At 33.4% G+C, this 22,704-nt stretch overlaps 3 protein-coding genes across 3 annotated transcripts; all 3 read left to right on the top strand.

The window, feature by feature from the left end:
* Positions 1-173: 173 nt before the first annotated feature.
* Positions 174-995, top strand: LOC142236354 (trypsin beta-like). Its single transcript, XM_075307604.1, has one exon. It carries the CDS (start codon positions 174-176, stop codon positions 993-995), a length of 822 nt encoding a protein of 273 aa, XP_075163719.1.
* Positions 996-2,485: 1,490 nt separating this feature from the next.
* Positions 2,486-3,247, top strand: LOC142236343 (seminase-like). Its single transcript, XM_075307595.1, has one exon. It carries the CDS (start codon positions 2,486-2,488, stop codon positions 3,245-3,247), a length of 762 nt encoding a protein of 253 aa, XP_075163710.1.
* Positions 3,248-12,233: 8,986 nt separating this feature from the next.
* On the top strand, positions 12,234-13,001 carry LOC142236330 (seminase-like). The gene has a single exon (XM_075307589.1). It carries the CDS (start codon positions 12,234-12,236, stop codon positions 12,999-13,001), a length of 768 nt encoding a protein of 255 aa, XP_075163704.1.
* The last annotated feature ends 9,703 nt before the right edge of the window (positions 13,002-22,704 follow it).

Raw genomic sequence — 22,704 nt, 5'->3', positions numbered from 1 at the left:
GTGATTTCAGTGCATAATATTTAAACAAATGTTTTCAATGATGATTCTTTGAACTATTTTGAATTATGGTTTGTTTGTATTTGGATTTGGCTTCTGCACACAAACAAAATATTTTATTTTATTTTTGCTATAAATACTGCGAAGAGATCATCCTCAATTTAGAGTTTGTAGAAATGTTGCTAAAGCCAATTTTGTATTTCGCAATATTTGCGCTTCTTATTCAAACCACATTGATTTCCGGAGCTGAGGGTGCTACCAAAAAGAAGAAGACTAAGGCAAAGGCCAAAGCCAAAGCAAAAGCAAAAGCCAATAAACAAACCTCACGTATCATTGGTGGCAATGTGAATACCATTAAAAATTATAAATTTATGGGACAAGTATTTGTCAATAATAACTTCGTGTGCAGTTGTGTGGTTATATCGCAGCGTCATTGTTTAACTGCAGCCCATTGTCTTCCGGGATCACCACGAGCAGTATCGATTAGAGTTGGTAGTGGTATTCTAAGAGAGGGTGGACTAACCTCTGGCATTAGCAAAATTTTTAAACTACGAAGTCATACAAGGGCCTCCCCTAAGGACGATATAGCTGTCATAAAGACTATGAAACCCATGGTGGATCCAAATGTACAACGCATTCGTTTGGGCCTACATGATTTGTCGCAGGGTATGGTGGTCAGAATTGCCGGTTGGGGTGTAACGGGTGAAAACAGTGTTTCTCCATCCCCTCGTTTGCGTGTAACAAAGCTACCAGTGATAAGTAGGGATGTATGTAAGAGTCAATACGAGGCGATAACAGAAATTGATGACAATATGATGTGTGCGGCTAAACCTAGAAGAGATGCTTGTTCCGGCGATTTTGGTGGACCGGCTATAAGACGAGGACGTGTCGCTGGTATTGTATCATATGGATATGGATGCGGTAGAAGCAGTCATGCTCGAGTTTTTATGACGGTTTCAAAATACAGAAAGTTCATACAAAAAGCTTTGACAATGTGAGATAATTGATTTAAAATTTATTTTATTTAGATATGAAACCATAATAATAAAATTTACAAATAAATATTTTTAATTCGCTATATATGTATATATATAAAATCCGAACTATATTTATTTATTTGTATGTTCCGGGTAAGCCCGGAAACGACTGAACCAATTTGAAATTTTCTGAGAACACAGAGGGTGATAAGTGGTGAAACATAGGGTACCGCATTATGCTTGTAGATAGAGTGGCAGTGGCCTCTAGACAACGAACCATTTCTTTATGTTTAGAAATTTGGTCTACTTTTTTTAAGTACACCAACAAAAAAACAAAGCTTCACCGATTTACTTGAAATTTACAGAGTACGCGGGAGAAGACTATGAAAATAATATGGGGTACATGAATTTTTCATATTTACCCTTGTCAGACTTTTTGCAAAGTGGCTAAAAGTTCTTTGATTTACTTGAAGGGAAGGTTGGGGTGGCCTCTTGCAAAAGATCCGCTTCTTTACTTTTCGAAATTTGGTCGAGGAGGGGGACTTCTGCTTTGTACACTGAAAAAAATCGTGAGGTCAAAGATTTTATGTTCTTAAAATACAAACGCAAATTTTGCTTAGCATAGAAGACGCATTTCTCTAATATAAAGACTTTTTCCTTGTCCAAAAGTCGATAAACTTTTTAATGAAGTCGTATTGTCCTTATAATTAATGAAGTCGTATTGTCCTTATGATTTGACTTAAAAATGGGTATCATAACACGAAAGAAAACATTTTTGGGCTAAGGTCAATTTGACTTTAATAATTCAGAAAAATTCTTTAAAATTAATGGAATTGTCTTTAAATTTGTTGTCTTTTTGCATCTTGACTACAAAGCAAAAAATCCTTCAAATATAGGACATGTTTTTCAAAACTTTATTTTAAAGACTTTTTTACTTGAAACATAACATATTTTCTAATGGAAGTCGAGTCTGAATTTGGAAAATAAAGTTGTCGTTAATTTGTTTTTAAAGGACTTTGATAGCATATTAAGAAACAAAACTGAAAAAACGAAAAATTAAAATTTGCTTCCTAGAAGCAAGTACACAAACCCCAAATTTAAAAGAGAATTGTGTCTTAAAAGTATCCTTAGTTGTATTCTCCGCTTCTTTGGCTCGTAATTAATACCAAAATTGTTCAAGTAAAGATAAAATCTTTGGATCCGGACATGCGTTTTTTTCAGTGCACGACGTTTTTATTTATAAGTACCTTAAAAAACTTTTTTGATGGTACATTATAGTCGGTTATTTCAATTTAAAAGTCATTATTAATATTTGATGTGGCATTAAAAAAACGAAACTGCATAAGTTCTCGTTTATTTGCTACCTTAAGAAATTTCATAGATATTTGTATTAAAAACTTGCGTAAATACAAATATTCTTAAGTTTTTTTTTTAGCTTATAATACTGCGAAATATGAAAATAATAGAATCAGTTTATTTTAAGGTGACAAACTACAAAGACTATATTTACCATGAATTGTATAAAATTCGCACTGTTCCTTGTATTGGTCTTACATATATCTACTGAGGGCTTTTGTAAACGAAGGAAGAAAGCTGCTCGCATTGTAGGAGGGACTGGAACGAGAATCTCTCAAGTTCCGTATGTGGTTCAGCTACGACAGAATAATCGATTTCTTTGTGGAGGAGCTTTGATAGCACCTCGTTTCGTGGTGACCGCTGCCCACTGTATGCAAGGAGTTACAGCTAATCAATTGTCAGTTGTTGGTGGAGCTACTGGCATTAATCAGGCTGGTGTTAGACGTTCCGCAAGCAAAGTTATTCGACCTAGAGGTTATTCCTCAAAAACCTTTAATAAGGATATTGCTGTGATAAAACTTTCCTCTAGAATGAGTGGAAAGAATATTGCCACAATACCTTTGAATACCCAACGACTGACGACGGGAACAACTTTACGTGTCTCTGGCTGGGGTCTTCCGAGTGAGAATAGTTCAGGACTTTCGAAGCAATTGAGAACGGTAACAGTCCCCATTGTGAGTAGGCAGAGATGTGCCATTCGTTATATGACCATATTGAGTTTAACGAGGACCATGTTTTGTGCCGCAGGACTAGGCAAGGATGCTTGCACGGGTGATTCTGGTGGTCCTGCTGTTTGTAATGGACGTTTATGTGGTATAGTTTCATTTGGTATTGGCTGTGCCCGTAGTGAATACCCTGGAGTTTATACATCTACACGTTCCGTGGCTAAATTTATTCGAAGTGCCCTAAAGCAATAGGTGTAGATGAAAAAAAAATATTATTTCAAATATAAATAATTGTTTTTAATATTGAAGCAAAAAATTACATTTATTTTTCAAATAATAATTTTTATACCCTAAACCATAGTGGTCAGGGTATAATAACCCAGCAAAAAAAAAGCGTCGCCAAAATGTAAGGATAATGTTTTTTTTTGGATCCGGAAGTGGTGCAAACTTGACGCAGAAGCGATTAATTTAACATGGGCTTGTCATAGGACGAAAGTCCTCCATTTCAACAGCCGTTGCTCTGAATTTGCATCACTTCTTTAGGTGTGATCCGAATTCCATGTTTTGGATGTAAATTAACAAATTCTGTGATATTTTGTCAAATAAATAATTTTTATAATTTTTTTATAATTTTTAATGGATCCTAACGTTTGTCTGAAACGTTTGACGTCAAATATTTTCAAAAATTCACAATTTTTTCAGATTGGATTTAGAATTTTTTTCAACAAAATTTTAATGATTTGTACCATTTTATGAATTCTTCCTCTGCTTTTAACCTATTTGAAACAAAAAAAGTTAAAATTACCCATTAAAAATATGAAAAAAGCATGTTATAAAAATTTTAATGAAAATAACTTCCTGGATAATTAAAATAAAGAACATCATTGGGAGTGCATTCTCTGGAAGTGCTTTTAAAGTTGTGCCTTCGGAAGAACTTCCAAATTTTTTTGCTGGGAAGTTTGATCTGCCAAAAAATGTGCCTACCAGAAATATTGATTTTAGACCCCTTAAAATATATACCGATCGACTCAAAATCATCTCCTGAGTCGATCTAGCGCTTGATGTCCGTCCGTCCGTCTTTCCATGTATTTGTTGTTCACAGAATTTCGGTCGCAATTATTAACCGATTTTGAAGAAATTTGGTACAGGGAGTTTTATGGGCACAAGGACGAATGCTATTGAATTTGGAAGAAATCGGATCAAATTTAGATATAGCTCCCATGTATATGTATCGCCCGATTTCTAAAAATGGGGTCACGTTGCACTTTTTTACTAACCGATCGTCGTCAAATTTAGCACAAAATAATCTTCTGCATCACGCTTTAAGTCTGCAAAATTTCATCGAAATCGGTTCAGATTTAGATATGGCTCCCATATATATATATATATATATATATATATATATATATATATATATATATATATATATATATATATATATATATATATATATATATATATATATATATATATATATATATATATATATATATATATATATATATATATATATATATATATATATATATATATATATATATATATATATATCCCGATTTTGCCAAATTAGCTCATAAAACCCTTATTTATCAACTGATCTTACTCAAAATTGGCTAAATGTAATCTTCTATAGCACTAACTATATGTGCAAAAAATTATGGAAATCGGTTTAGATTTAGCTATAGCTCCCATATATATGTACCGCCCGATTTTTCTAAATTTGGCTATAAAACCGTTATTTATCAACCGATAGTATTCAAAGTTGGCCAAATGTAATCTTCTATAGCACTAACTGTATGTGCAAAATTTCGTCGAAATCGGTACAGATTGAGATATAGCTCCCATATATTTATATATGTATAGCCCGATTTTTCCAAATTTGGCCATAGAACCCTTATTTATTATCCGATCTTACTCAAAGTATGTGCAAAATTTCATCGAAATCGGCTTAGATGTAGATATAACTCCCATCATTAGCGTAGCTAAAAATTTATAGACTGAACTTATAGGTTCAATTGGGAGCCACCGTGGTGCAATGGTTAGCATGCCCGCCTTGCATACACAGGGTCGTGGGTTCAAACCCAGTTTCGACCAAAACACCAAAAAAGTTTTTCAGCGGTAGATTATCCCCTCTCAGTAATGCTGGTGACATTTCTGAGTGTTTCAAAGCTTCTCTAAGTGGTTTCACTGCAATGTGTAACGCCGTTCGGACACGGCTATAAAAAGGAGGTCCCTTATCACCCTTAACATGGAATCGGGCAGCACTCAATGATAAGAGAGAAGTTCACCACTGTGGTATCACAATGGACTGAATAGTCTAAGTGAGCCTGAAATATCGGGCTGCCACTACGCCTAACCTAACCTATAGGTTCAATTATTGTTGTCTTTCATAAAAAAGAATACAAAAATAGACTTCAAAATAATATAGAATAAAGCAACTAAAAGTAGTTCCACATTTTTCCCAGAAAAAAAAATTGGGATTTGTTTTAAAGGCACAACTTTAAAAGCACTTCCAAAAATGTCCTCACAAAGAAGTTAATTACATTAACTACACAGGAAGTTTTTTACTTAAATTTTTTTTCATATTTTAATGCGTAATTTTTGTTTTCTTTTTTTAAATAGTTTAAAAAAGAGTAAGAATAAATAAAATGGTAAAAATTATTCAAATTTTGCCACAAAAATGCTAAATCCATTATAGAAAAATCGATAATTTTTGAAAATATTCAAACAAGCGTTAGAATGCATTAAAAATCATAAAAAATATAAAAATTATTATAAATTAATATTTCTTGAAGCTCGAGGTCTTTAAAATTTATATAATTCTAACAAAAGGTTGACCAAAAATCAAATAAAAACGAATAAATAAAAATTATTTATTTGGGAAAATATTACTCAACGATATGGATCACACCGTAAGAAGTGATGCAAATTTATTGCAATGGCTGTTGAAACGGTGGACATTCGTTCTATGGCGAGTTCCAATTACATTCATCGCTTCTCCGCCGATTTTGCACCACTTCCGGACCCAAAAAGAACATTTTCACTTCTTTTTTGGCGACGCTTTTTTGCAGCATTATTAAGATATTAATTTATGAAAGAATAGTTTTAATACCAATTACTATTTTTTAATTAAGATGACTAAACCAGACTAACAATATAATAAAGGAGCTTTACAGTCTGTTGATGTATGTCGAATGAGCTCTGTGGATTGACTAAAATGGAAACAAACAGCTGAATTTATAACCAAAAAACAGCTGTTTCTATGCATTTTAGTCGATCGATTGAACTCGTACGACATACAGAAACAGGCTGTTAGTTATTCAACTAAACCATAAGTTCAATCACAGCTCTATTTCATAAATATCAGACTTCAAACATTGCCATCGGCAACTGCTACCACAACCCAAGTAATTCGATTGTGCATGAAAGTCTTTAGCGGAACTTTGTGCGGTTGTATATACTTGTTTAATTTTTATAAAAATGTAAAATCGTAAATAGGTTTTCAAATTCTGGGGGGGGCTAATTTTTTTCCGGGGGATCTAAGCCCCCTCCCCAGAGGCCTTCCTACGCTTATGACTCCCATATATGCATCGCCCGATTTTGAAAAATTTGCCCCTAGCAACCTTAGAGGCCTCATTTCTTAACTGATCTTACTCAAATTTTGCACAAGGTAACCTTTTGTGGTATTAATCAAACCCGCAAAATAATATGCAAATTGGTTCAGATTTACATATAGCTTCCATATATATGCATCGCTCGATTTTCCCAAATTTGGCCATAATACTCTTATTTATTAACCAATGTTACTCAAATTTCAAATTTTGATGTACTAGGTTAGGTTAAGTTAGGTTAAGTGGCTGCCCGATTAAATTTCAGGCTCACTTAGACTATTCAGTTCATTGTGATACCACATTTAACTAAAAGTACCTATTACATATGGGCACTTCTAGTCTTAACCACTGAACCTTCTCTATTATTTACTTTTGTTGAACCAACCAGATTGCTCCAAAAACATTAACAAACTGCTTAAATTAACGTTTTCCAGGTCCGCCAGTAATCTAAAGCTATATGCTCCTAAAATTCGCTTACGCCTTACACAAAAAGCAGGACACTCACACAAGAGGTGTTTAATTGATTCCTTTTCCTCCACATCATGGCAGCTAATACAATAGTCATTATACTTCGCGCTAATAGTTTTTGCAAAATCGCCTATCAGGCAGCGAACCGTTATAGCAGATATCAGGAGTGATATCTGACGTCTCGAGAACACTAGCATATCTAGTGTGCGGTTTAAGTTTAAATGGGGCCATATTTGCTTGGTGTCGTTACAACCCTTGCAATATTGGCCATCATAACAGCCTTCTCACGCAGTAAGAGCTTGCAGGTGGCCAGAGGCATACCAACAGATCTACACTCTTAGAAAAATATGTTTTTCATATGTTCCGATATAAACAAAATGTGTTTCGGGCACAATTTTAAAACACAATATATTTATGTGCAAACATGTAATGTTCCTAAACTAACACTAAATGTTTGGGACGTCTATGTTAATATGTTAGAATATATTATGTTTGGGGCATGAATGTTTCATACAAAATCATTTGTGTGAATGCAAACATATATAAATTTACAAATTTCGTTGTTTCGGAAAACGGTTTTATGATAAGGCCAAAAATTTGATATGCTAAAGTCTAAATATTATTTAATTTGAATAAAGAGAATAGACATTCGGAACCAAGAGAATAGACATTTGAAAAACAAACAGCATATGTTTTCGCCTTGAGAGCAGCATTTTATGTATGTGTGGACATGTGTTTTGCTTATCATTATGGGCACAATTTTTTTCTTGGTTCGTTAAAAGAAATCAGAGGTCTACATAAAAATAACGAAAGGGCACTATACTCTTTTTAGAGTTGGGACAGTAAAATGAAATAAGGAGGAAAATAAAAATTTAATATAGTATAAATATAAATGTGTAAATTAAAAAAAAAAAGTGTTCGGTCGGAGCAGGATTGAACCCACGACCCTTTGCATGCAAGGCAGACATGCTAACCACGTCTTTGGGAAAAATTCTTCCAAGCATATAATAATTTTGGGCTCAAAATGTTTCCAAACATATAATATGTTCACATAAAACAAACATATTACTGTTTCGGCAGTATCCAATAATATATGTGCTTCCTGCAATATATGTTTGGAACATATGTTAAAGAAGCGATTTTTTTTTAGGGTGTAGTTCCCCTGGAATATGTAAGGTAGTTCCTAGCCTTGCTAACTCATCTAATTCGCAGTTCCCCGGTATGTTCCTATGGCCAGGCACCCATATTAGGAGAATATTGTACTGCTCAGCCCTCTCGTTGAGAGATTTGCGGCAGTCAATGGCCGTTTTCAAGTTAAGGAACACAGAGTCCAAGGATTTTTTTGCAGGTTGACTGTCTGAGTATATATTAATGTCAATTTTTGTTGGAACATTACTTCTCAGCCAATTCACCATCTCTCTTATTGCCAATATTTCAGCCTGAAAAACACTACATTGATTAGGTAATCTTTTCGTTATTCGAATTTCCAGACCTTTAGAATATACTCCAAACCCCACTTGTCCATTCAATTTGGATCCATCAGTATAGAAATCTATATATCTTTTATTCCCCGGGGTCTGTGAACACCACGCCTCACTGTTGGGAAAAAATTTATGTACTAGCCGATCGTATTTATACGTACTTGTAGCTCTTACATAAGAATTTAGCTCGATTTTTACAAATTTGGATTTATTACCCACACTAATTGAGCGATTTTTTCTTTTTTAATAATGGGCTCAATATTAGTGGCATACTAACTCAGTAGGTGCAATATCAACTACAGCCAGTGTTGCTAGAATATTAGAAAAAACCTATATGTAGGTTGTGGGGACGTAGGGCCACAATGTAGGGACATTTTCACTCAACACAATTTGTAATAATTTTTACATTTTGGTGGCTCAAGAGGAGGAAATTAGAAACCGGCAAGGCTTGATCTTTAACAATGTGTGGTAACAACAGTTACCACTAGTGGCAAAAAAAAATCTAACAAAATTTTAAGATTACTTAGAAATTTTTGTAAAAACTTTATTCCTGTAGAAAATTTGGTCAACATTTTATTTCTGTAGAAAATTCTGTCAAAATTGTATTTCTATAGATTTTTTTTAAAATATTTTTGCTATAAAAAATTTTCTCAAAATGTTATTTCTATGGAAGTTTTTTCTCAAAATTTTATTTCTATAGAATTTATTATCAAAATTTGATTTCTATAGAAAACTTTCTCAAAAAAATTTGTTTATAGAAACTTTTTCCAAAATGTTATTTCTATAGAGATTTAACAAAGAAAAAAAAAATACTATTTTTGGTAGAATTCTACCAACTGTATACTGAAACAAGTAAGGAAAGTCTAAAGTCGGACGGGGCCGACTATATTATACCCTGCATCACTTTGTAGATCTAAATTGTCGATACCATATCACATCCGTCAAATGTGTTGGGGGCTATTTATAAAGGTTTGTCCCAAATACATACAATTAAATATCACTCGATCTGGACAGAATTTGATAGACTTCTACAAAATCTATAGACTCAAAATTTAAGTCGGCTAATGCACTAGGGTGGAACACAATTTTAGTAAAAAAAAATATGGGAAACGTTTAAATCTGAAGCATTTTTAAAGAAACTTCGAAAAAGTTTATTTATGATTTATCGCTCGATATATATGTATTAGAAGTTTAGGAAAATTAGAGTCACTTTTACAACTTTTCGACTAAGCAGTGGCGATTTTACAAGGAGAATGTTGGTATTTTGACCATTTTCGACGAAATCAGAAAAACATATATATGGGAGCTATATCTAAATCTGAACCGATTTCAACAAAATTTGGCACGCATAGCAACAATGCTAATTCTACTCCCTGTGCAAAATTTCAACTAAAGCGGAGTTAAAAATTGGCCTCTGTGGTCATATGAGTGTAAGTCGGGCGAAAGTTATATATGGGAGATATATCTAAATCTGAACCGATTTCAACCAAATCTGGCACGCATAGCTACAATGCTAATTCTACTCCCTGTGCAAAATGTCAACTAAATCGGAGCAAAAAATTGGCCTCTGTGGTCATGTGAGTGTAAATCGGGCGAATGCTATATATGGGAGCTATATCTAAATCTGAACCGATTTCAACAAATTTGGCACACATAGCAACAATGCTAATTCTACTCCCTGTGCAAAATTTCAACAAAAGCGGAGTTAAAAATTGGCCTCTGTGGTCATATGAGTGTAAATCGGGCGAAAGCTATATATGGGAGATATATCTAAATCTGAACCGATTTCAACCAAATCTGGCACGCATAGCTACAATGCTAATTCTACTCCCTGTGCAAAATTTCAACTAAATCGGAGCAAAAAATTGGCCTCTGTGGTCATATGAGTGTAAATCGGGCGAAAGCTATATATGGGAGATATATCTAAATCTGAACCGATTTCAACCAAATTTGGCACGCATAGCTACAATGCTAATTCTACTCCCTGTGCAAAATTTCAACTAAATCGGAGCAAAAAATTGGCCTCTGTGCTCATGTGAGTGTAAATCGGGCGAAAGCTATATATGGGAGCTATATCTAAATCTGAGCCGATTTCAACCAAATTTGGCACGCATAGCTATAATGCTAATTCTACTCCCTGTGCAAAATTTCAACCAAATTGGGGTAAAACTCTGGCTTCTGGGACCGTATTAGTCCATATCGGGCGAAAGATATATATGTCAGCTATATCTAAATCTGAACCGATTTCAATAAAATTTGGCACACTTGACTATAGTACTAATTGTTCTTCTTGTGCAAAATTTTAAGCAAATTAGTGTAAAACTCTGGCTTCTGGGGCTATATAAGTCCATATCGGGGAAATATATATATGGGAGCTATATCTAAATCTGAACCGATTTCTTCCAAAATCAATAGGTATCTATTCTGAGCCAAAACACATACTTGTGCCAAATTTGAAGTCGATTGGACTAAAACTGCGACCTAGACTTTGATTACAAAAATGTGTTCACGGACAGACGGACATGGCTATATCGACTCAGGAGCCCACCCTGAGCATTTTTGTCAAAGCCACCATGTGTCTATCTCGTCTCCTTCTGGGTGTTGCAAACATATGCACTAACTTATAATACCCTGTTCCACAGTGTGGAGCAGGGTATAAAAATATCGGCCGATAGATAACATACATTATATAGTCAGAAATCGATATTTCTATGTGTTACACACGGAATGACAAACAACCATAGAATGGTTATGGGGGTATAATATGCGAAGTTAGCACAGTGCTTACATATTTAGATTTCAATGTGGTGATTCTTAACCCAAATACCTTGAAATAGTTTACGCTTTTTATTAATTTTTTGGTCATTAACCTTGCTACACTCAAAAAAAAGTTTACTTGGATCCAAAGATTTTAACCTTCCTTTAAGGATTTTGGTATTGATTCCGAGCCAAAGATGCGGCTTCTTTAAAAGAAAGACATTTTTAGGGACCTCCTTGGCTTTAAATCTAGGATCGATAAAATTAAAATTGGATACAGATCTCATTCATCGAATTTTTATTCTCTGTTTGCGATATATTAATAAAGGTATTCTTGTACAAACAAAATCCAGTTTCAAAATCCAAATTATGCCAAGTACTTCAAAGTAAAAACTGTTTTCTTAACGCTAAAAAAATAAAAACTTTAAACCAAAGATGCAAATCCCTAAAATAAGTCTTAGCCTATATTTACTTACTTCAAAGATCTACATCTTCAGCAGAGAGACGGAAAATGTCTAAATTTGTGTCCTAAATTTAATGGAAAAAAAATTGAAGCAAGGATTATAAACTTTCCTTTAATTAAAATCTCATTATTTTGAAGAATCTTGTCCTTAGCATTGCCTAAATTTCGAGTCCTAAAATTTAAATTGCATGATCTTCCATATTAGGTCAATATTTTTTTCAGTGTAGGAACATTTCGTTTAAGCCATTTCTTCCATAACCATTGAGCGCATTAAACAACAAACGTAAAACCGTTTTTTTGCTTTATTTTAAACATAGTCTAGTCAAGGTCAGAAAATATTTGCTTGTACTCAATAACACAGCCATAAATAATAGCTCCATAGCTTAAAAGTTTTTCCATAAAATGCTGAGAATTTTCGAGTGTCGTTAGTTTCAATTTGGGACATCATTTAAATCACAATGATTAAATTGAATCAAAAATCGAAATTTCTTTTGGGAGCACTTTGCCTTCTACAATTATTGGGTACTTGCAAATGTAATCAAAATTTAATGCGAATTGTTGGCGGCTCTGAAACGGGTATAGGAAATGTCCCCTATTTGGTTCAGATGTGGCATAAGGGAGTTTTTACATGTGGGGGTGCGTTAATTGCTCCTCGTTTTGTAGTCACAGCTGCTCATTGTACTGTTGATCTTAAACCAGGCCAACTAACTGTAGTAGGTGGGACCAGCACTCTATCCGGTTCTGGGATAAGACGTGGAGTTACCAAAATTATCCGACCCAAAGGATTTTCAATGAAAAATTTCAATAGAGATGTGGCTGTTTTGAAATTGAATTCACCTTTAACTGGCAGCAATATCAGCACAATTCCATTAAATACTCAACCATTGAGTGTGGGCATGTCTCTAAAAGTATCTGGATGGGGACGCATAAATGAGAATGCCAATAATGTTTCCAATCAATTGCGTACCGTCACTGTCCCCATTGTCGGCAAGAGTAGGTGTGCAGCTCAGTATCGTAATTATATACCCTTGACTGGATCTATGTTCTGTGCAGCCAGTCCGGGTAAAGATGCTTGCTCTGGAGATTCGGGTGGACCAGCTGTTTGTAATGGTCGCTTATGCGGTATTGTTTCATTTGGCAAAGGTTGTGCTCGATCCAACTATCCTGGAGTTTATACATCGATACGTAGTGTACAAAGTCTTATTAGAAGTTCTTTAACCAAATAGCATATAAATGAAATTTATTTATTTAGTTTAGCATAAAATACTTTAATGGTATGTTTAGGTTTATGGCGTGAAAATATACAATTAAAAAAAATATATTTTTAAACAAATTTTTTAGTCTACATATAAATTTGGTTTGATTTGTTGTTTAATTAGCAGGCCAACTATAGTTATAGCATTCACCACTATGTATACTAAAATTTTTGTTACCATCTCAACTCCTTCAAATTTGTTGGGAGTTATATAATGGTTTATATTCCCATACCCACATATATAAATCTGAACCGATTTGGAGACAATTTTTTATGCTCCCTGGGACGTAACACAATGTTAAAAAAAAAAACAAGTAAGGAAAGTCTAAAGTCGGGCGGTGCCGACTATATTATACCCAGCACCACTTTGTAGATCTAAATTTTCAATACCATATCACATCCGTCAAATGTGTTGGGTGCTATATAGAAAGGTTTGTCCCAAATACATACATTTAAATATCACTCGACTTGGACAGAATTTGATAGACTTTTACAAAATCTATAGACTCAGAATTTAAGTTGGCTAATGCACTAGGGTTGAACACAATTTTAGTAAAAAAATATTTGAAACATTTAAATCTGAAGCAATTTTAAGGAAACTTCACAAAAAATTTTTTATGATTTATCGCTCGATATATATGTATTAGAAGTTTAGGAAAATTAGAGTAATTTTTACAACTTTTCGACCAAGCAGTGGCGATTTAACAAGGAAAATGTTGGTATTTTGACCATTTTTGTCGAAATCAGAAAAACATTTATATGGGAGCTATATCTAAATCTGAACCGATTTCAATCAAATTTGGCACACACGACTATATGACTAATTGTACTCCTAGGGCAAAATATCAACCAAATTGGGCCAAAACTCTGGCTTCTGGGGCCATATAAGTCCATATCGGGCGAAAGATATATATATGGGAGCTATATCTAAATCTGAATCGATTTCAACCAAATTTGGCACGCATAGCTAAAATCCTAAATCTACTCCCTCTGCAAAATTTCAACCAAATTGGGCCAAAACTCTGGCTTTTAGGACCATATTAGTCCATATCGGGCGAAAGATATATGGGAGCTATATTTAATTCTGAACCGATTTCAATCAAATTTTGCACACTTGATTATACTACTAATTGTACTCCTAGTGCAAAATTTCAAACAAATTCGGCAAAAAATCTGGCTTTTGGGGCCATATAAATCCATATCGGGCGAAAGATATATATGGGAACTATATCTAAATCTGAACCGATTTCAATCAAATTTTGACTATACGACTAAGTGTTATGTTTGTACAAAATTTCAAGCAAATCGGTATAAAACTCTGGCAGCTGGGCCCATACTAGCCCAAATCGGGCGAAAGATATATATGGGAGCTATATCTAAATCTGAACCGATTTCTTCCAAAATCAATAGGGTTCTATTCTGAACCAAAGTAGGAATATGTGCCAAATTTGAAGGCGATTGGACTTAAATTGCGACCTAGACTTTGATCACAAAAATGTGTTCACAGACAGACGGACGGACGGACATGGTTATATCGACTCAGGGACCCACCCTGAACATTATTGCCAAAGACACCATGGTTCTATCTCGTCTCCTTCTGGGTGTTACAAACACATGCACTAACTTATAATACCCTGTTCCACAGTGTGGCGCAGGGTATAAAAACAGGGCATATACGGCCGTAAGTTCGGCCATGCCGAATATTATGTACTCTCCACCATGGATTGCATAGAAACTTTTACTAAAGACTGTCATCCACAATCGAATTAATTGGATGAAAAAGTCTGTTTTTCATATGTTTGGCTATAAACATTATATGTTTGGAACACAAATTTTAAAACACAATATTTTTGAGTGCAAGCATATAATGTTCATAAACTAGCATAACATGTTTTGGAGATATATGTTAATATGTTAGAACATATTATGTTTGGGACATAAAATGTTTGTAAATATAATATGCTTGGATGCAAACATATATCAATTTAGAAATAGCCTATAAACATATATGTGTTTAGTAGCTTGGAGCGCTATTTAACAGGGAGCGATATTGAATTAAGTTGGTGGTTGTTGCTTGTTATTACAAAATTAACATTTTATTTTTCCTTGGGCAATTGATCAGCTACTTCTTTGATCCTTACAAACTGTGTGGTCCGCTGTTCGAATCCCCGTCCGGCAAAAGGTAAAATTAAAATAAAAAAATGCATACAGTTGAATAATTTCTTCTACAATGTTTGTATTACAGAAAAAGGTGCTAAGAACTAAAAAATCTCGTGGAAGTGAGAAAGATGTGGGGGAATATACAATTGGGCAGAAACAAAATTTTGAGCATTCAGTTCGAAAACCTATGTTGTTAGCACCTATATTACCTGTTTATTTTCATAATTCATTATGATTGTAAATATATAAATAAATAAATAAATAAAATTTTGAGCACAATATTGTTTGGGAGAATTTTTTTTAGGGTGCAAAATGCTTCCAAACATATTATATGTTCACATAATAACATATTGTTTTTTGGAAGACAACATTATTGAATTTGGATGCAAAAATACAAAATGTTTGGAACTTAGACTACCCAAACATATATTGTTTAGACCAATATGCTTTCAAACATATTATATATTGGAAGAGATCAAACATATACATGTTTGGGCAATACCCAAAAATATATATGCTTGAAGCAAAATATGTTTGGGAGTATATGTTACAGAAGCGATTTTTTGTGAGCTTGTACGCTGTATATATTAAACAAAAAAAGGCCGATTAAATACGTAAATAATTCAGTTTGACAAAATTTTCTATAGAAATAAAATGTTAACAAAATTTTCTATAGAAATAAAATTTTGACAAAAATTTCTATAGCAAAAAAAATTTTGACAACATTTTCTATAGAAATTAAATTTTGACAACATTTTCTATAGAAATAAAATATTGTCAAAATTATCTATAGAAATAAAATCTTGACAAAATTTTAAGGTTCAAGTGTAGTTCACTTTGGGTTGAGTGAATTAGCCGAATGTATTCTGATAATTGGTTGATAGTTTTGCTACAAGTAGAAGATGTTGATGAGGAATGTGGTAATTCCGAAACAGCTGCACATCCAACCATCTTGCAGTCTATAGGGCTTTGTCCAATTAAATTTGACAAGCATACTTTTCCTCTGTTGGTTAAGTTACACTTATAGTTTAATCAATGCATGGTTTTAAGCTGAAATCAAAAAGAACAATAATGATTGAAGAGAAACCAACAAAATCAAACAAAACGAATAGTTATACAATTTTGAAAAAAATTTTCTACAGAAATATAATTTTGACAAAATTTTGTATAGTAATAAAATTTTGACCAAATTTTGTATAGTAATAAAATTTTGACAAAATTTTCTATAGTAATAAAATTTTGGCAAAATTTTGTATAGTAATAAAATTTTGACAAAATTTTTTATAGAAATAAAATTTTGGTTGATTATTTTTGGGGATCGGCTATATATAACTATAGACCGAGATGGACCAATTTTGGCATGGTTGTTAGCGGCCATATACTATCGGAAAGTACCAAATTTCACCACGTACCCAATTTCAACCGGGTCGGATGAATTTTGCTCCTCCAAGGGGCTCCGGAGGTCAAATCTGGGGATCGGTTTAATGGGGGTTATATATAATCAAGACCGGTATGGACCAATTTTTGCATGGTTGTTAAAGACCATATACAAACACCACGTACCAAATTTCAACCGGATCGGATGAATTTTGCTCTTCCAAGGGGCTCTGGAGGTCAAATCTGGGGACTGGTTTATATGGGGGCTACATATAATTATGGACCGATATGGACAAATTCCTGCATGATTGTCAGAGACCATTTACTAACACCACGTACCAAATTTCAACCGCATCGGATGAATTTTGCTCATCCATGAGGTTCCAGAGGTCACATCTGGGGATCGGTTTATACACCAATGTGAGCCAATTTTTGCATGGTTGTGAGAGACCATATACTAACACTATGTACCAAATTTCAGCCGGATCGGATGAAATTTGCTTCTCTTAGATGCTCCGCAAGCTAAATCGGGGGATCGGTTTATATAGGACTCATATCGGTTTTGGTAGGACTCACGCACACTCACGAAAAGAAAATTTGTACTCACGCACGCAAACTTCGTGACTCACGAAAAATACAGTGACTCACGAAAAATACCGTGACTCACGAAAAATATCGTGACTAATAATTTTATGATTAGTTTACCTTACCGACGAAGTGTCTGAGAACATGAGCATTATTAAAATCTAGAGTGTTATTAAACGCTTAACACCTCAAGTGTCACTAAAATTGTAATTGAATTTAACTCTTAAGCGTTTTATGTTGCTGAGCAGGAATATTTTCGTGAGTGTAATTCGTTACTCACGAAGATATTATTTTCGTGACTCACGCACGACATTTGGTTTGCTAATCACGCTCACGCACACTCACGCTGTTGTCATGAGCGTGACTCATGACTCACGCACGAATCACGAAAATTTTCGTCAGTCACGACAATTTCGTGTCACGTGCACACCTCTATTACAAACGGAGTGACAAAGTTAATAAACCCCCATCCAATGGTGGATGGTATAAAAAAAAGTAAGTAAAATCTAAGGTCGGTCATCGGCGACTATATTACACACTGCACCACTTTGTAAATCATTGTAGAAATGTTTTGGGTGCTATACGAGTATATACAGGTGTTTGTTTGTTCCTACACCCTCACAAAAAATCGCTTCTGTAACATATACTCCCAAACATATTTTGCTTCAAGCATATACATTTTTGGGTATTGCCCAAACATTTATATGTTTGATCTCTACCAATATATAGTATGTTTGAAAGCATATTGGTCTAAACAATATATATTTGGGTAGTCTAAGTTCCAAACATTTTGTATTTTTGCATCCAAATTCAATAATGTTGTCTTCCAAAAAACAATATGTTATTATGTGAACATATAATATGTTTGGAAGCATTTTGCAACCAAAAATATTATATGCTTAAAAAAAATTCTCCCCAACAATATTGTGCTCAAAATTTTATTTATTTATTTATTTATTTACAATCATAATGAATTATGAAAATAAACAGGTAATATAGGTGCTAACAACATAGGTTTTCGACCTGAATGCTCAAAATTTTGTTTCTGCCCAATTGTATATTCCCCCACATTTTTCTCACTTCCACGAGATTTTTTAGTTCTTAGCACCTTTTTCTGGAATACAAACATTGTAGAAGAAATTATTCAATTTTATGATTTTTTTTATTTTAATTTTACCTTTTGCCGGACGGGGATTCGAACAGCGGACCACACAGTTTGTAAGGATCAAAGAAGTAGCTGATCAATTGTCCAAGGGAAAATAAAATGTTAATTTTGTAATAACAAGCAACAACCACCAACTTAATTCAATATCGCTCCCTGTTAAATAGCGCTCCAAGCTACTAAACACATATATGTTTATAGGCTATTTCTAAATTAATATATGTTTGCATACAAGCATATTATATTTACAAACATTTTATGTCCCAAACATAATATGTTCTAACATATTAACATATATGTCCCAAACATGTTATGCTAGTTTATGAACATTATATGCTTGCACTCAAAAATATTGTGTTTAAAAATTTGTGTTCCAAACATATAATGTTTATAGCCAAACATATGAAAAACAGTCTTTTTCATCCGTGTATATACATATATTTATTTAAATCTGATTCGATCTGGACAAACTTTGTTAGTCTTCTACAAAATCTGTAGACTTAAAATTTAAGTCTGCTAATGACCTGGAGTGGAACACAATGTTAGTAAACATTTAAATCTGATGCAATTTTAGGCAACTTCGCAAAATTGTATTTATGATTTATTGATGGATAGATATGTATTAGAGGAAAATTCCATTAAAGAAAAATTGGAGTCTTTTTTACAAGTTTTGGACTAAGCAGTGGTGTTGTTACAAGGAAAATGTTGGTATTTAAACTACACTGAAAAAAAGCATACTCGGTTCCAAAGATTTTGTCTTTACTTTAAAAAATTTGGTATTGATTCCGAGCCAAAGAAGCGGAGAATACAAGTAAGGATACTTTTAAGACACAATTCTCTTTTAAATTTAGGTCTTGTGTACTTGCTTCTAGGAAGCAAATTTTAATTTTTCGCCGTCTCAGCTTTTTTCTTCATATGCTATCAAAGTCCTTTAAAAACGAGTTAACGGCAACTTTATTTTCCAAATTAAGACTCGACTTCCAGTAGAAATTATGCTATGTTTGAAGTAAAAAACTTCTTTAAAATAAAGTTTTGAAAAACATGTCCTATATTTGAACGATTTTTTTCTTTGTAGTCAAGATGCAAAAAGACAACAAATTTAAAGACAATTTCATTAAATTTAAAGAATTTTTCTGAATTATTAAAGTCAAGTTGACCTTAGCCTATAAATTTTTTCTTTCATGTTAAGATACCTATTTTTAAGTCAAATCACTTAATTATAAGGACAATTCGACTTCATTGAAAAGTTTATCGACTTTTGGACAAGGAAAATAACTTTATTTTAGAGGAATGCGTCTTCTATGCTAAGTAAAATTTGTATTCGTATTTTAAAGACATGAAATCTTTGACCTCACGGTAATATTTTTTTGAGTGTAGGAACTGTAATTTGCTCCCAAAATTACATATACGGACAGGCAGACAGACGGACCTCGCTAAATCGGCTCAGTATTTAATTATAAGACGATTGGTTAATTATAAGACGTTGGGTTTTAGACTGTACTTTCTTGGCGTTACATACAAATGCAAAAACTTATTATATCCCGTACCACAGTAATGGTGAAGGGTAAAAATATGAATTATATGTTACTCGTAAGGGTATCCTTACTTCAATTTCCCGCTTCCTTAGCTCGGAATCAATACCAAACCAAGACAAAATCTTTGAAACCGGGCTTGTTTTCTTCAGTGTGACTACTGAACGTTATTTTAAAATGAAAGCGCAATAAAATACATGGTCTTATTTTCTATTCTACATTTCATTTAAAAAGCTCTTGTATGTTAACAGGTACTAAGTTGGTGTTTGCACAAATGTTATTTTTATACTATTCAGAACAATGTTTGTCAATGATGTTTATCTACCTACTTAAGGTGACGTCCAAAATTTGCAAATTTGCTATATACTTTTGGCAACAATGGAAGATATTTTAGCAAAAAAAAAAAAAAATTATATAAAGGGTCTTGAGTTCAGCCGAAACTTTAATACCCATCACCAATATTTGAATAATTGGAATAAAGACATTCTTCGAAGTAGATCGATTCAAATGGTATGCTTCCCGAAGATAAATGTAACATAAAGAAATTTTACTTGTAGTTTTGTGCAATTTAGATGAGCAGTGCGCCTTCTACACTCTCAAGAAGTTAAATCGTGAGACCTGTATAGATAAGGATTATATAAAACCCTTTCCGATATAAACAAAATTCGATACAGGTATAAAATTATCTGATAAGAAAATTTTATTTTTATGAAACTTCTATGATTGAGAAATATGTACAGAATGAATATTTTATTTTTAGTTGTCACAATTATTATTTAGAAGCCTACTCGATTTAAACCAAGTAGTAGATGGATGCCCCACACAGGTTTTTTGACACAAGTATTTGTTATTGGTATAGGTTGGATTGTATTGCAGATGGGCCTTATCGGACCACTTTTAGGTATAGTCCCCATATAAACCGACCGCAAGATTCGCAGATCCTCTTGGAAGTGCAAATTCCATACGATCCGGTTTACATGTGGTAGACGATATTAATATATGTCCTCTAACAACTATGCAAAAATTGAACGACATAGGTTTATAATTATTTATAGTCCCCATTGGTTAGGGGAGGTTAAGTATAGTTGCAGCCGAGTCCGCTACTTAGAGAAGCTTTAAAACACTCACAAACGTCATCAGCATTACACAGAAAAATTTGTTGACGAAAAATTTTCCAATTAAAGGCTTGAGTTTAAAAAAATATTCCATCAAAAATTCTATTGATTCAACAAGTGTTTTAATAGAAACAAAAATCAATCACAAAAATTAATATTATCAATTAATTTTTTAATTGGATCGATAATTTTTTAATTGATACTACATTTCTGTGATTAAACACATTTCAAAAGAAAAATTTATTGGATAAATTAATTACAAATGGAATGGCAAAATTATTATATACCTTTATATACACCCATCACCATTCTATGATGATGGCTATAAACATGATTCTTCACACAGATGAAAATCGGAAAATGTTACCCCGATCAGGAGTATAAAGAACATTTCATTGAAATTAAGCCTGTGGCATGTTTTCATTTATACAATTAAAACAAGTAAGGAAAGTCTAAAGTCGGGCGGGGCCGACTAAATTATACCCTGCACCACTTTGTAGATCTAAATTTTCGATGCCATATCATATCCGTCAAATGTGTTGGGTGCTATATATAAAGGTTTGTCCCAAATACATACATTTAAATATCACTCGATTTGGAAAGAATTTGATACACTTTTACAAAATCTATAGACTCAAAATATATGTTGACTAATGCACTATGGTGGAACACAATTTTAGTAAAAAAAAAAAAAAAATATGGGAAACATTTAAATCTGAAGCAATTTTAAGGAAACTTCGCAAACGTTTATTTATGATTTATAGCTCCATATATATTTATTAGAAGTGTAGGAAAATTAGAGTCATTTTTACAACTTTTCGACTAAGCAGAGGCGATTTTACAAGGAAAATGTTGGTATTTTGACCATTTTTGTCGAAAACAGAAAAACATATATATGGGAGCTATATCTAAATCTGAACCGATTTCAACTAAATTTGGAACGCATAGCGAAAATGCTAATTCTACTCCCTGTGCAAATACTAAATCGGAGCAAATAATAGGCCTCTGTGTTCATATGAGTGTAAATCGGGCGAACGATATATATAGGAGCTATATCTAAATCTGAACCGATTTCAATAAAATTTGGCACACTTGGCTACACTACTAATTGTACTCCTATTGCAAAATTTCAACCAAATTGGTGTAAAACTCTAGCTTCTGGGTCCGTATGAGTCCATATCGGGGGAAAGATATATATGGGAGCTATATCTAAATCTCTACCGATTTCTTCCAAAATCAATAGGGTTCTATTCTGAGCCAAAACACAACCTTGTGCCAAATTTTAAGTCGATTGGACTAAAACTGCGACCTAGACTTTGATTACGAAAATGTATTCATGGACAGCTATATCGACTCAGGAGCCCACCCTGAGCATTTTTGCCAAAGACACCATGTGTCTATCTCGTCTCCTTCTGGGTGTTGCAAACATATGCACTAACTTATAATAATCCACAGTGTGGCGCAGGGTATAAAAATATTTATTAGAATAGAAGGTTACATTATTAGTAATAAAAGTTTCATCATTTGATAGGTAGCCATCTGGATATGCCTCTTGTCAAAAACTCTTTAAACCAAAAGGATCATTAGGGCGAGTTTTGGGGGTACATATCGACCCACGGATTATATTTTCTTAGTCCACGCTATGCCATAAATATCTTCCACTGTGCTTTCAAACTAAATTCATATAAAACCCAAGCGACTGTTGATCATTCCTAAGAATAGAAAGAAGTTCATTCTCCAAAG

The sequence above is a fragment of the Haematobia irritans genome, chromosome 1, assembly GCF_050003625.1.
Source record: "Haematobia irritans isolate KBUSLIRL chromosome 1, ASM5000362v1, whole genome shotgun sequence".
NCBI lineage: Eukaryota > Metazoa > Arthropoda > Insecta > Diptera > Muscidae > Haematobia > Haematobia irritans.
Note: the sequence above shows the minus strand (reverse complement) of the source record. Positions and strands in the feature narration are given on the sequence as shown.